General features: G+C 35.8%; 1 protein-coding gene across 4 annotated transcripts in view; it reads right to left on the bottom strand.

Annotated features, from left to right (window-relative positions):
* DMXL1 (Dmx like 1) overlaps positions 1–14,832 on the bottom strand; it is a 75,895-nt gene that overhangs the window by 28,884 nt on the left and 32,179 nt on the right. For all 4 annotated transcript variants that reach the window (XM_030236721.2, XM_050986581.1, XM_030236722.2 and 1 more), the window contains 11 exons: positions 13,736–13,852; positions 12,269–12,493; positions 9,975–11,666; positions 9,334–9,444; positions 7,822–7,991; positions 6,549–6,646; positions 5,711–5,876; positions 4,672–4,924; positions 1,928–3,012; positions 1,478–1,669; positions 173–249 (listed from right to left, as the gene is read on the bottom strand). In XM_030236721.2, the coding sequence (XP_030092581.2) occupies positions 173–249; positions 1,478–1,669; positions 1,928–3,012; positions 4,672–4,924; positions 5,711–5,876; positions 6,549–6,646; positions 7,822–7,991; positions 9,334–9,444; positions 9,975–11,666; positions 12,269–12,493; positions 13,736–13,852 (4,186 nt within the window). The remainder of the gene's footprint in view (positions 1–172; positions 250–1,477; positions 1,670–1,927; positions 3,013–4,671; positions 4,925–5,710; positions 5,877–6,548; positions 6,647–7,821; positions 7,992–9,333; positions 9,445–9,974; positions 11,667–12,268; positions 12,494–13,735; positions 13,853–14,832) is intronic.

Here is a 14,832-nt window from a genome sequence, read left to right on the forward strand (position 1 = left end):
CTGTTGAAACAGAGAAGCAGGAAATAATATTTATATTTAAAAGTTGTATTTACAACTATTCAAGTGATAGCACTTTCTAGATGTAGGCAAGTGTGATCACTGCCTTCTGCCCTATCCATTACCATGACAGCAATGACACAGCTGTCTAAAAATCACTTTTCATAGACTTTACCTGTAGCTGTGGCCATCACAGAGACATTGGTAGATGCAAGCAGAGAGCGACGCTGCTAAGGTATGCATTACATATATCTGAAAAACAAAGTTATACAGAAGTGATTACACCCAAAGTGAGCTGTGATTGGTATCAGAGCCTTTCACTCTGCATACAAATATGTAACAAGCACTGGACATGAAAGGTCTAAATCCTTATGCACTTACAAAGCCACCTTTTGCTTCAGAATTTGTATCAGACAAATCAGTTCACACCCTATGAAAAGCATGAGGGAAAACTCACTCACCCCACCAACACATAATCACAGATCAGCTCCATCTGAAATGTTTTACACAGCAGCATAGTAAGCCTGTATTCAACAGTCCTATGTAATTACACCCTAAATCAGCGGGAGTTTGGTGACTCAGAATACAAAGAATTGATTTCAGAATGAAAACTATAATGCAGCTTAGTTTTTGACCAGTTCTAGGGCAGCTCTTGGACACACACTCAATCTACTCAGTATTGTACTGATCAGTACTTTTAATACAGCTGACACTTTTTTCCTAATATATCACAAAACACACTAAGGTTAAAAGCTAGAGAAGCTGTTAATCAAAAAGATTCCATTAAAACAAAAACAGTTTATTGTATTTATTGTTTGCTCCCTCTAAAACAAAGCTAACTAGGACTGAGCCATCTTTTTAGTATTCTCTAGAAACCCTTAGTAAAAGCAGACATGATCTGGAACCTAACAATACAAAACTTCAGGAAAGACTGAGTTTTATTTCCAGTCAAAGGTTAAATACAGGAGAAATTTTACAGAAACAGTTTTTAAAAACTACTATACAAACACATACAGTTTCACAAAAACCAATATGGGTTTATTGAAGTTTGCTGACACTCAGTTTTTGTCATTAAACATTTAATTTTACTTAATCAAAAGAATGAATGTCTAAGAAAGAATGAAACACAGTATCTACCATTAACATAATGAACATACTGTCAAAAAGACAAATATTATGCTGAAGGTTTAGTATAACACATTTTACATTAAAATGTCCTCTTGGACAAATATCCAGTTCTGAGAGAGGCCAATCTACAACAGCTTGTTGAACCAGATGCTCAACACCTCAACAATGACTGATGATCATTGGACACTTCTTTAAGCTCAAGATAAGTAGTACAGAAAATGCTTATGTTTAATGGTTTTACTGTGTCACAGAGAGGCACAGCACAAAGTTTTTATGCTGTCTGAAAGAAAAAATTGTGATTTCAGCAAACTAGATGATAACAACAACAAAACAACTGTAAAAAATTACATACCTTGCTGTTCTGAGTATCTGGATGAGGTGGTGAATCTAGGTTTATTATAGCATGTAATATATCATGAGTTAAATTGCCAAGATGTAGCAATGGATTAGCCACCACTGTTTTGGCACTAGCTGTGCAAGCAAATAGGAGAGGTATGGAATTTTGCTCTGGTGCAGGGCTGGAAGGTATCTGTACTGATTGCTCCTAAAATCAAGCAAGAAACACATACACAAAGCAATAGTACATATTCTTCAGGGAATATAAAAACTTTTGAAAGAGGGAAAAGGATTCTATAAAACAACAATAAAAAATAAACAATGTACAAAAAAAAGTCTTAAAAACAGATTTAGATTTATTAGAAAACATGCTACAGTAGGAAAATTTCAAATATATTACAGAACAGTTTCAAATAAATCTACAAACCTGAACCAGAGAAAATAAAACCTAAGCTCCCCCACATACCTGCTGAGATTCCTGCAAGAGCAGAATTAATTCCATTCTGACAGATGCCAAGCCTCCACCGTGTGAGCCATGAAGTATACAGTAACTAAGGAACATTCTGAGGAGAGACTGGTATTTCAGAAGCCATTGATGTCTTTTCTGAAAGCCTTCTTGCTGTAGCATAGTTTTTTCCTGGTCAGCTAAGTCTTCAGTGCTTTCATGTAACATAGCTTCCTCTGACACCCCTCTAACTCCTGACTGCATGTCTTCAACACCATAATCACAGGTTTTCTGAAGAGCTACCACTTCTCTCTCAAGCCACTGGTAAAGCTGATACCGCAACTTTCCACCGTCGACTTCATAGCCAGTGGACAGCGTGCGAAGCTCCATGGTAAGGATTTTCAGGCATGCCCTGAACTTCAGCTGTGCTGAAATGATATCTTCTGATGGACTTAGAATATCTTTGTCATCAACTACACTAAAAGATTCTGTGTAGCTAGAACCTGTTTCATGTAATTTTTCGGTTTTCTTCAGAGGTTTTAGCTCTTTCATTACCAGGGAATAATCTTCACTTTCATCATTTTCATCACTGTCTGACTGCAGTTGCAATTGGTCATCTTGGAATAGAGCACTTGGCTGGCTCCAATCAAAGGAAAGAGTGGAACTTGAATGTTTTCCTGATGAGCAATCTGAAGACGAACCTAGACCATTGAATACTGGTTGTGACCAATCAATACTGGAAGCTTGATCTTTTGTTTCAAACTCTTTAACTGGAGATAATGGTGAGAAATCTTTACTAGTATCCACTAAACTAGGAGATTTACAGAACAACTTTGACCTCTTGACAACTTTGGGCATCTTTGATAACACTTCTAAAGCCAACATAGGACAACCAGCTTTTAGATGAGCATATGCAGTGGTGAAAAATAGCCGTCTTTCACCCAGGTTGATTTTGTCAGCTAATCCATTTTCTACTGTTAGGCAGATGTGTGTGGAAGTTGTATCAGAAGAGCCAAAATAACGTCTCAGCAAGAGGGGATGTGTTCTTAGGTAGTTATAGAAGTTAAACACTGCAGGGTTGCAACTTGATGAGCCATTCCCTTCATCTGAAAAGATATGGCAGCATGAGGAAAATGTACCACTTTGCATGAAATAACCAATCTGCAAAGTCCTAAATTCATCAGAAGGCTTCTAGGTCTTAGTATCAATCCTATTGTCTACTTCATACATCCTTTCTACTTTTCACTTCATTGCACCCTCCTTTGCACCTTCATCATTTGAATACCTCAGTGGGAAGGACATTGCCAAACATACTAAAATCAAGTGGAGTGGGGCAGCGGGCATGACTTTTTAAATTAAAACAGCTACCATTTCTTTTTCATGTAGTCAGGCCAGTTTTACTGAAGTCAAACAATACCACTTTTCTGTTAATTTTAGATTTCTGAAGTCTCCATGTTCCATATCTAAATGACAATAAGACAATATCTTACTTCTTTTACTTAAGGTCTCCTTTAAATAGTATTTTTTATTTTGTCTACATCTCAAAAGAAATGCAACTTACAATAAAACTAGGAAATCTACAACATTTATACATAATGGTAGCAGTATTACATATAATTAAATGAATTACACAGCAGTGCAACACCTACTCATTTCATTTTCATGTCCACAAGAAAAAAAGCCCTGAAGAGATATGAGAATCAGCACTGCATGATTCACACAGCTTTCAAAGGTCTCAGGATAGCTGAAATAAACCCTTACTCTCTCCTCTTTCAGAAGTTATAGCACACCTGGTGACAGTTAACAGAGACAGCCACATAAAAATGCACATTCTAGGTAAGAAAATAAGGCAATACACCACAAACAAGCCATTAACTTGCAGATTAACTTGCAGATTGCAGAAGAATTAGCAACACTTTAAAATTATTTTACACAGAAAGATGGGATCAAGATAGAAAAAACAAACACTATATTCCTCATTTGATCAAAATCATCCTGAAGCATTTAACTTTTACTAAAATCAGTTTCACAAATTTGTTACCAAATTCTAGTATTTGAGCCTTTTTTTATCCCTTCCAATTTCTCTCAGTAGCCAGGACTGAAACCAGCTAACTACCTACGACTCGAAGCATTTAACTTCAATAAAAACACTACCTTTAAGAAATAATACAATTAATTCTTAGGAGGCCTATAAAGCCAGCAAGTGAGCAAAGAAATGAATTGCTCTAGGAGACTCACGTGCTTTTTCAGGCAGCACATGGGCCTCCTCATTATTGGCCTCCTCCACCATTCGAGTATCAAAACCTTTCTATTGGTAGTCTATTATTGTAGTCAGCTGTTACCAAGGCCTAAAAGCTACAAAACACCATGTCTTCCAGATTCTCCTATATAAGTGGGCAATCAGAAATTTTGTTTTAGGCAGTGATGGAGTCAAATTAATATAAAAAGTTAATTTTTCTCTTCATCTTCTAGACTGCTTCTGGAAAATCAGCTGCATTACTGTTGACCCTAATTAGGGTCATTCCATTATCTTGATAGTTATATGCTTAAAGGACAAAGTATGCATTCGTGGAATACAGGGTAACAACAATATGGTCACCATGTTTGCTATTAAAGTCCACATAAATTGCTACAGCAAGTATTTACTAACAATAGTGAGGAACTGTGTGGTAGCTGGTTTTGTTCAGCTGACACTTCAAGAAACTGTGGTTTAAATGAGCGGATATTTAAAATCAACTCAACAGGTCAAATACCTATATTCTTACCTCCTCCATCTTCAAAAGAATGTTTAATCAAAGTGTCAAGAGCCTTGCTATAATCTTCCAAAATCCAGTATGCCATACTTCGCAGGAAAGGGTCACAGTGTATGTCTCCTGAGCTCTCTTTTCCAGTAGACACACTTCCCAAAACTCTCTTCTGTAGTACAGATTTGTAAGTACTAGACACTTCAAATTCTGATTCATAAAGTCTTGATATTACAAGAGCCAACTGAATGTCATGCAGTTTTTCAAGGCAGACCTAATTAAAAATAAGCATATTCAAATGATCAAACTTTATCATTTCTCCTCATTTTAAAAGTAATATAGGGCAGGAAGTGACATAAATTTGCTCATATTAAAGTAAGCAGGTCTACCAACTCCATAAAAACGAGCAGAAACTAAGCAGAACACATGTAGCTAAGTATCACATGCAAGATTGGATTTGCATTTCTTCAGTTTAAGTATGGCACGACAACAGATCTTTGAAATCAACCAGCTTCAATAGATCATTACCAATGTGCACATGCCACCTCTTACCTCTGGATTCTGGCTGTTTTAACTACAAAGATTTACAGAACAAATCCTTCATTATCACAGAGATTAATTTAATCACAATTTTGCAATTCAAACAGACCCAGGAAATAATTTGGTTTTGCTTTGTTTTTTGTAAAGGGATTCTAGGAGCTAATCCACATCTCTGCCAAAACACCACATCTGGAACTTCCTAATAAAAAACTATGCTGTCTTCCTTCCTATGCTGGCTAGAAAACCTGAAAGAAAGCTAACTGTAGGTAGGCCCCTTTGTAGAGCAGAGAAATTACCCATGTCACTTTTCAGTATCAGTAATATGACAACTGAAAAGGAATCAGAATGTAAAGATGAAGGTTTTGTATTTATCATTCATTTGGGGTGGGAAAGAAGAGCAAAAATTGAAAGCATAAGAAGCTTCAGGGGTCATACTTATGCAAAATGCAAACTGCATTCAAAGTATTTGTACAATTGGGACAATATAACTAACAGTCTTAAACATTAAAAATTTTATTACCTCCACTGCATCTTTTAAGTGTCCTGCCAACAAGAAAAATGCTGCAGAATGTTCAAACCGCTGTTTGCCAAGCAAAGAAAAAGCATTCTTTAAGGCTGCTTTACGCCATCTGTCCTCAGTAAAGTTGTTTCCAAAAAACTGTGTCATTTTAGTATCTTTTTGGGACCTGCATATCAAACATAATTGATAAAAAGATTTTACTTTTTATTAGTTGCACTATGGTTCTTAATTTCTGCAGATGTCTGTATAACTTTACGCAGATCTTCACATTAGGAAATGCAGAGTCTCTCATCACATTGGAATTTGAGAAGGCTACTTATTTAAAAATAGCAGAAACTTCAATAAATACAAAACCTAATGACATTTTCAATAACCTGACATAGAAAATATCTTTTTTCTTAAGTGAGAATGAAAATTAGTTTTCAGAAGGTTTGCAACACTGAATGCTGTATTATGAAACGTCAGTTAAGAAGACATACGCCAGTCCCCTGATCTGGAGGTAAAATTTTTAACAACAAACACTTATGTAAAAAATAGGCATGACATTTCACACACTACACTGCTAGTCCTCAAAAGTAAATCAGAACTAAGCAATAGTTGAAATTACAGAAGATTTGAGACTAAAACTCGCAGCACCTACCTTCAGAAATAGCAACTAAATTCCGTCAGTAAATATAAGAAGGTTAGAAACTACTCATCAAATGTAACGACTAGTTTGGAAATCAAACCTCAGTTTTCAATGGTAATATTTGTGCTTCCTTTGGATTGCCACCACATTCAACTTTTCCCCCCAGAATTATACCAGACAGTGTGAAATTCCATGTAAGAGCTTGAATACCTGTATAATCCCCAGATAACAGCCTTCTTCTTCATTGCAAGGTAAAAAATGGCAGCATCAAGTGGATCATTGTTTCTCTGGAAAGCTGCTTTAGCCACCTGAGAAGACAGTTCAAAAGCAAAAAAACAACCACAATTTAAATTAATCTTAAATGAGATTTTTGGTGCTTCTGTCATCTCATACCCCACAGTGCTCTGAAGTCCTCTTTAATACAGGATCCCTCCTGTCATTATGAGTCTGATGTAAGAACATGTGAAGACACAACAACCTGTTTGATATCACTTAGCTCATGCTCTTCCAGTTCAAGAAGCTTTTTTGCAGATCAAGTGGGAATCTCTACATCTGAAATCCCTTTCTAAAATCATAGCAAAATTAATTTACTAGTTATTACTATTAACTTACTAGTTGCATCTGCAAGATGGAGTCTTGAAAAACAGGCTGGGAACAGTGATGACTTTTAGAAGGTGGAAAGGAAAAAGGGTAACTGGCAGCAAGAATAATCCAAGTCCCATGTAAAATAATCTTAAACTCAGGGCCAGAATACCTGGAATTTTTTTAATGCAAGGCAGTTAAGTTTCATAAAGTAATGAATAATTACTGAAGATTTAAAAGTAAAAGTAGGGATATGCATTTTACCACTTCGTGCTTTGGAGTCAAAGTGTCTTTTGCATGTCATTTTCTAGCTCAACACACTTGTCTTATCGAAGGGCTTAAAGCAAGTGATAATGAGGTTAGGCTTACTGCCACATCTGTGATTATTAAAATATTTAATACAAAAAGCTCAACAAAACCCTTGAACAAACAAAAAAACCACCAAGCCAAAACAAAACAATAGAAGGTTTGTTCTATTATGTAAAATAATCAATTTGCAAGACAGATGTACATATAATATCCAAGTTGTTCCCATATCTGATAGGTTTCTAAGAAGAACCTTTTCCCACGACTTGCCTCTCAATTTTGCTATAAAAAACAACTCCACCTGTATCTTGAGCATCCACAATAAGTACTGTATCATATTACCCTTTAGATGAAGTATCTAAGAGCAAAAAATGTAATCCACACTGGAATTTGAAGTCTAAAGTACTAAAAAAAAATTGTTAAGTACAGAAGTTCCTATTCCTACAGAAAAGTATAGATACAGAAAAATACAGCATGAAACACTCAGAAAAACTTCATTATCTAACAACTTAAAACTACATAAATAGAAGGCAAATACTGGAGAACAGCTGTTTGGAATTATTTTGTTGGGCTTTTTTTAGAATGCTATGTTTACCTTTTCTATGCATCTCCTCAGGCTGTGGATGTTTCGAACCCACCATCCTACACCCATAGCTCTGAGCTCAGACCATGTTGGATCTCCCTTCTGCACTGCAGGGAGCATACTCAGGAGCTCTTCCTCTGCTACGGAATGGAATGCCCAGGCAAAGTGACTAGTAGATAAGCCTGTACAATGAACATTCAAAAAAAAAAAAATTCAGAAGACATTAATTAACAAAATAATCCAGAATCTGAAGATAAAGGGACGGGAAAGGGAGAAGGGAAGAAGGTAAACAGCTTGTTTTTAATTTTTAAGTACATTGCTGGTGAGGCAATAGAAATTTAAGAGTATTTCTTAGGACTGCATTTCAAATATTACGGAAAAATTATACAACTGGAAACATTTTTTCATCTGCAAACTCTTTATGTAAGTTTGTGAAGAACAGAGTTTTTCTATGAAGCTCAAACATATGGATAGTAAGTGACATTAAGATTAGCCATGACACAAAGTGCAGTGTACTGATGAAATTTTCCAAAATTTGGAAAGATAGGTTCACTTATTTGACTTGGATTAGAAAATGTACAAGTTTCAGATAATCAGAGCAAAACCACCTATGGGGATAGAGATACAAAAGAAAACTTGAAATAAAAAAATCTCATGAGGAAGGAAGCAATTACTAAACAGCAAAATAGCTGGCTAGGGATAATTGCAACTCAAGTGAGGGCCAGGTGCTTCTTTGTAGAAAGGCACTTCTGCATGTGCCCTGGAAGCACTTCCCACTTTCACCAATTTCTGAGCTCACCAGAAGCAGAACTATCTCAACTAAAATGACTCCATCAGAAAGTTAACTCTGCAATACTCTGCTCTGGCAGTCCTGGCAAATTCCAACCTCTGATTCAGCGGAGGGGTGACAAGTCATGTGATTGAAAATACCATCACAACTGTCATGATGGCCAAAGGAGTAATCATAGCCAGTCCTTTACATCTGATTATCACTGATCAAATCCATCTTGTTTTATCATCTGCAATATCAGGATGGAACTAGTCAAATTATGCAAAAAAACTTCCCTATATGAAATAGTTGATTGTATAATTACAGTAAGTATATAGAAGCATGTAAAGTCTGAGTATTTTTTTTTCTTCTAGATATATACCAAACCCCTGTGTAAATAGGTACAGCTGTCTACTATATTATTCCTGCAGAAGCTTATTGACACAACATGGTATTAGAATTTCATTCGGGGAATCTGGGGTATTAATTTGGGGAAACAGAAACTCTCCCCCACCAACTAAAAGAATTTGAAAAAATTTTTTTCAAATTGTTTGAAAATAATCACTTCTGAAACCTTTACCACAACCAAAGCAAGACATTTTCTGCTCTAGCATTCATTCGTATTGGACAATATTTTCTTGAAAAACCCCAATGAATGAAATTACTGGTTCTGCAGAGGCACATCAACAGCATACCCTTCACAGGTGCAGCTACATCACTAAAACTCAACTCATGTAAGAAAACACATCAGTTACCTTGGTGGAGCAGCTGGGCTCGATGCACAGGAGGAAGCGCAGTGGTCAGAAAGGTGTGACGCCGGACAGCCAATAAAAATTTTAAACCACACTCATCGAGAGTTTCTCCACCTGGAAATAAATATTTGTACACACATTTTACAGCAATTAATCCAAGTTTTGTGGGTCCTAATAGAAGAAATATAACTTTGTGACTACTAATACTTTGAATTTGTAAAAGATAGCTTAGTCCATAATTCTTCCCTTCAAGAAAAGAGAAAGAAAATTTCAAATATAAAAACTCCTGAATTTATTTGTTCTGTTTAATGCAAGAGACAGAAAAAGTAATATATATTAAAAAAACCAAACCAAATTCTTCCTCAATTTCTCTACACAGTACAACAAATATTCGTCATTCCTGTCCCTTCAAAAGTGAATTAAAAATAATTATAGTATGTGGACTGATGGATTCACAGTGACATTACCAGGTGGCAAAAGAAAATTTTACTTTTATCAAAGCAATAGGTCTTGAAACAATTATACAATGAAATGAAGGTGTGCCATCATCTTACAAGCCACAAAGATATTCCAAAATAAGAAAAAAAAACCCTGGAAAGGCTGTGAAGCACAGTAGTACATTTAACTTGGACGAGACAGCTTACCCTGACTTCTGTCCCTGCTTTCTCCAATGTCAGTACTGGTAGTAGCAATTGTATCTGCCAAGGCCATCAATGACATTTGCTCCATCCTAGTCAGACCTGGCAAGCTTGAATGAAGTAAGTGACGAGAAAGAACTTGAGCATGTTCTGGTCCAAAGTAAGTTGGGCTGTATTGAGAAAGATCAATGACTTTTGAACTGTCTTCATCTGCCTCAAATGTGACAAGGTCATCTGTACTTAGAACGGTATTTTGGAAGAGATTTTCGTAACTGTCATTGGGCATATCCTTTTTATTTTGACTATGCTGATTATTGGACTTCTCTGAACAGGAATAAGATGAATCATCATCCGCAGCAAGCAAAGCATACAGAGGCAATGGTGGAACAGAGTCTATTTCTATATAGTCTGTAGTCTCTGTTTTACTGAACATTTTGGGATCTCTTGCAGTACTTCCACTAGCACTGATCGTCAGAGATCTGAGCCTCCTGTCATGATTAGGCTCAGACTCATTTACAGCAACAACTTCTCCAGCAATGCACTTCACCAAGTGGGACAGAATGGCTTTTGCTCTGCGTACTTTACCAAGATCCATGAGTTCCAGCAGTTGATATGGATGGTACTGAGGTAAAGTTGGAGATAATGTATGAGCTGCTTCAAACAGACCAGAATCTTCCATTTCCATTGACAGGACAGAGGCAGACCTTTTCCCACTAAGTTTCTGTGCAAGGCTGGTCATAGACCTGGTCAAAGTTCTCTTTGGTGGATGCAGACCTGAGGCAGCTGACTGGCTTTGCTTCATCAAGCTAGTTAGACATGGCATACTTCCACTGTAGGAATCTGTACTAACCAGTTCCTGCTTAGAAGGAGATTGCCACTGGGAATAAACATGCATTTCACAATCCATTCCAACTACCAGAATACCATCACGCACCCAAGACAAGGATACAGGAAAAGGAGGTGATCCCTCCACAGATGAAACCAAGTCAACACAACGCAGCAAAACAAACCCAGAAAGGGTTGCAGTCTTAGGACTGCCACTGTGGGAGATTGCTACAATCTCATTACCATTTTGTTCTTGCCTCTTCCCAGACATCTGACCAAACATATAAAGTTTTGATCCAATTCCCACTGTCAGAATATGTGAACCATCTTCCCTAGACATCCAATCCAAGTGTACCAAGTGCTTAGTGTTGGGTATAATACTTCCACCATGAGACAGAGAAGTATCTTGTTGGTTATCTGCCACTAAATCTCCATCACCGCTAACACCAGAGTCCAACATGGTGCCTAGCTCTTCTAATTTAAGTGTCTGTTCTAAAATCCAAGAAGATCCCCCTGTAGACTCACATTCAAAAATACTAACATGCATCACAAAATCATGAGAAAGATGGCTATTTCTAGATGCTGCCTGCTTGTACGCTACTGCTAATCTGTTTGTGTGTGCACAGCTGACATCAGTTGGCCTCCCTGGAACATTAATAGCACTACTACTAGGAAGTCCATCCTCAATCAGTAATGGCCATTCTTCCCATACATATTTAACATCACTGTCTGTGCCATATTGTGGCATGGAAGAAGCTGATGATTCAGTGACAACCCTGCATCTCCAGAATCTAATTTTTCCATCAGAGCAGGAAGTAGCCAGCAGATAAGGTGCATGACAAACAGGATATATGGAAGAAGAACTGAGATGTCCTAAAATGAAAAAAAAAAATACTCTTACAAGAGGAAATACTAAAAAGCAAAATTAGCAACATTTTTATTCAGCCACCATTTTATCACTCCAAATTAAAAAAAGTATTACTGCTTCCTCACAAAGAGGTCATTTGCAGTGCCTCACAAAGAAGACAATGTCAAAAATACCATGAAAGCCTTCTACCCTTTGATTGCATTTTGTGCCCCAGAAAGAAGTCAAAAACTATTATTTAAACATGAATACTAATATATATTCTGTCAAACAAATATTTCTTAATTGAAAAATCTAAAACTGTATTTTAGAAAGACTGCTGATGAACTTTAACATTTAAGTACAGATCCTACAAAAAAATTCATTAATGACTGCAAAACAAAATTTGTGTTTCTACTATTCTATTAAGTAAGAGCTTTATTTTAATGTTAGTTTCAGGATAGAGATATTAAGTGACAGGAAGTACATTTTGGCAAACTTTTTGGATTCACCTACACATACTTGATTCTAACAACAAATCCAAAACTCACTATTACTTTGTTTCTATTTAAGACCAAAGTCAGAAAGGCAGAGATTCCCTATTTCAGTATTTTAAAAAAATATGACAAACCTGCTGATGGCTTTACACTTATTATTTCTACTCCTTCTGGCATACTCAATTCTTGACTGTACACCATTTTGGAAGACAGAGTAAGCCAGCTGGTGCTCTGAAGGTTTGCTCTACAGGCCCGATACTTTTGAGTGAAAGGTGATTGGATCTTCTCTGGATCTGGTGAAGAATACGATTCTTCTGTTTGTGTTGTTTCTTCAGATGGATTTGAACCTATCTTTTCATCTAAAAAAAGGTATGCATTGTTAACTTCAAAAGATCAATGATTTCTTTTAATGTAAGAAGTTATTTTATTCACTTTAATAGTTCCAGAAGAGACAGACAAAACCTGACTTAAAATTTTACATTCATTTTAATGAAATGTATTCTCATATTCAAATTTAAAGAGAAACACTAGGATATCTCATACTAAATACTTCGGAGATTCTAGAACTGCTGGGAGATTACAAAACAATCAAAGCATGACCAAAAAGACCAAAAACTGCAAAGAAATATGTATATGGCTATCCACTGAAAATAAGATAAGGTTTCAGTAAGCATAGAATACCTGCAGCTAGGGAAAATTAAATTAAGACCTTCATGTCTTAGCTTACAAATTAGTGAAAGTTATTTTTGAGAAAAATTTTAATGACAGCTTTATTTTATTCCTTAAAACATAGGCTCTTAGAGAATGTGATATGAAAGCTTTCCTTTTTTTAATAAAACTCAAGACCTGAAGTATAAAATTGCTGGAAATGGAACACGAAAATTTTCAACAGATTTGCTGCAGAGCCTTCTCAGTAATTTCCTCATCACATAAGTACATCAGAAAATTTAGATCTTTATTATTCTCACTAACTTATATACTAATTGCAATAACATTTTTTCTCTTATTTGAAAGCAACAGTAAGAAATGCTAATTTAGTTTAAATGACAGAAACATAGATTATAACATTTCTCTGGTAAGTGGTATTAGATTTATGTTTCTTAAAATCTTTAAATGTTAACAGAAAACTACTGAAGTGTATCTTAACTTTCTTTAAAACCTAAGAATTTTAGAGATAGTTTGGTAGTTTGAAAGAGAACTAGCAGATTGCAGAACATCAAAATTATTTAGAATTGTAATGGCATCACTGATGCTTAGGTGCTTCAGGCTACAGTCCTATTTAAAATGTATGCATAAACTCAAAAATTGCAAACTAAAATTTCCAAAAAGCAAAACACCTTAACTGTTAGGCTGTATTAAAGCCAGTTAAGAATATCTGGCCTTGGAATGCACCAAAAAGTACCAAACTCCAGGCTCAGGCTGAACTGAAGAGTTTCAGCAATCAGAAGATTAGGTAATCAAGAAAGAATGGTTGTGATAAAATCTTGTAATCAAATGCAGAATCTTTTCAAAAAGATGAAACATTTTAGATTACACTGAACAGCAGACATTCACTAGACAGTGTGTTTTTTTTAAAGAAAACTACAAGAAAGAGGGCTTACCTATTGAGACAGGAATTGCTTTCAAATGTAAATGCCACATATGTAGTAATGAATGGTTTTGCGTATATTCTATCACTATTAAGTAGAATTTTTCAGAAAATCCATTCTGCTGGTTTCCTGGTAAAATTGGGAACAGGAAGATCTTAGGGGTTATTCACCTGAAAGCAAAACTTGATTTTGCTGGCTAGCAAATAATCAGATTAAGCTAACATGAACTAATACTGAAATGCAATGGTCTGACTGCATCTAACTCTTACATTAGCTTTCTCCACAACCAAAAAACACTGCAATTACAAGTACACATGTAAGAACTGCCAGTGTTTTTTTTCAGAGATGACAACACATTTGCCTGACTTTGCTATGTTTAAAAGTTAAATCCCAGAATGTATTATCAGTACAGTATAGTATAGAAGAGAGGAAGAGATACAATGCTTATTCCTAAGAATTTACTTGCCATAGTTTTACACAAAAAGAAGACATGAGTTGTACTATCAACAGGTGTCCACTTCTGTGAAGTTCACCCAGGTATTCCCTTCCCTTCATATAATCGACAACCCATTAGGACCAAGAAGGTGTAGTTAATTTTAGGATTTTTTTTTCCTCCATGATTCCTCTGACCCTTTAGGTGTGTGTATAAATAAAACATTACCAAGAATAAGCTGTATTTGCCCTGTGCTATAAACATTGCAGTGGTTATGGTACCATAGAAAAACGTAAGTGATTTTTTTCTTTTTAAAAACAATATGAGGTAACTACCTTAATGCATTATTAAAGAGGAAATAAGAAAGTACTAGAATATAATTTCAAATAAAATGCATGCAAATGATACAGTTCTAATTTAGCAGTTTTTCCAAGGGTCCATTTAGCCCAATTACTTACATGGATGGCATGCAGCAATCTATTACAGACTTTCAGAACACATACAGATGTATACAGTTACCTAAGATCAAATATTTCCCTATTTGGTCTAAAATTATTTCTGTGTATCATACTCAAGATGTAAACATACAATTATGCTGTAGAGTAACACTTTTTATGTTCTCTATTTTGTTTCTTATTTTCAACATCTCAATTGCCTTTTTTTAACTCCACCGAGG

Source organism: Serinus canaria, chromosome Z (genome assembly GCF_022539315.1).
Source record: "Serinus canaria isolate serCan28SL12 chromosome Z, serCan2020, whole genome shotgun sequence".
NCBI lineage: Eukaryota > Metazoa > Chordata > Aves > Passeriformes > Fringillidae > Serinus > Serinus canaria.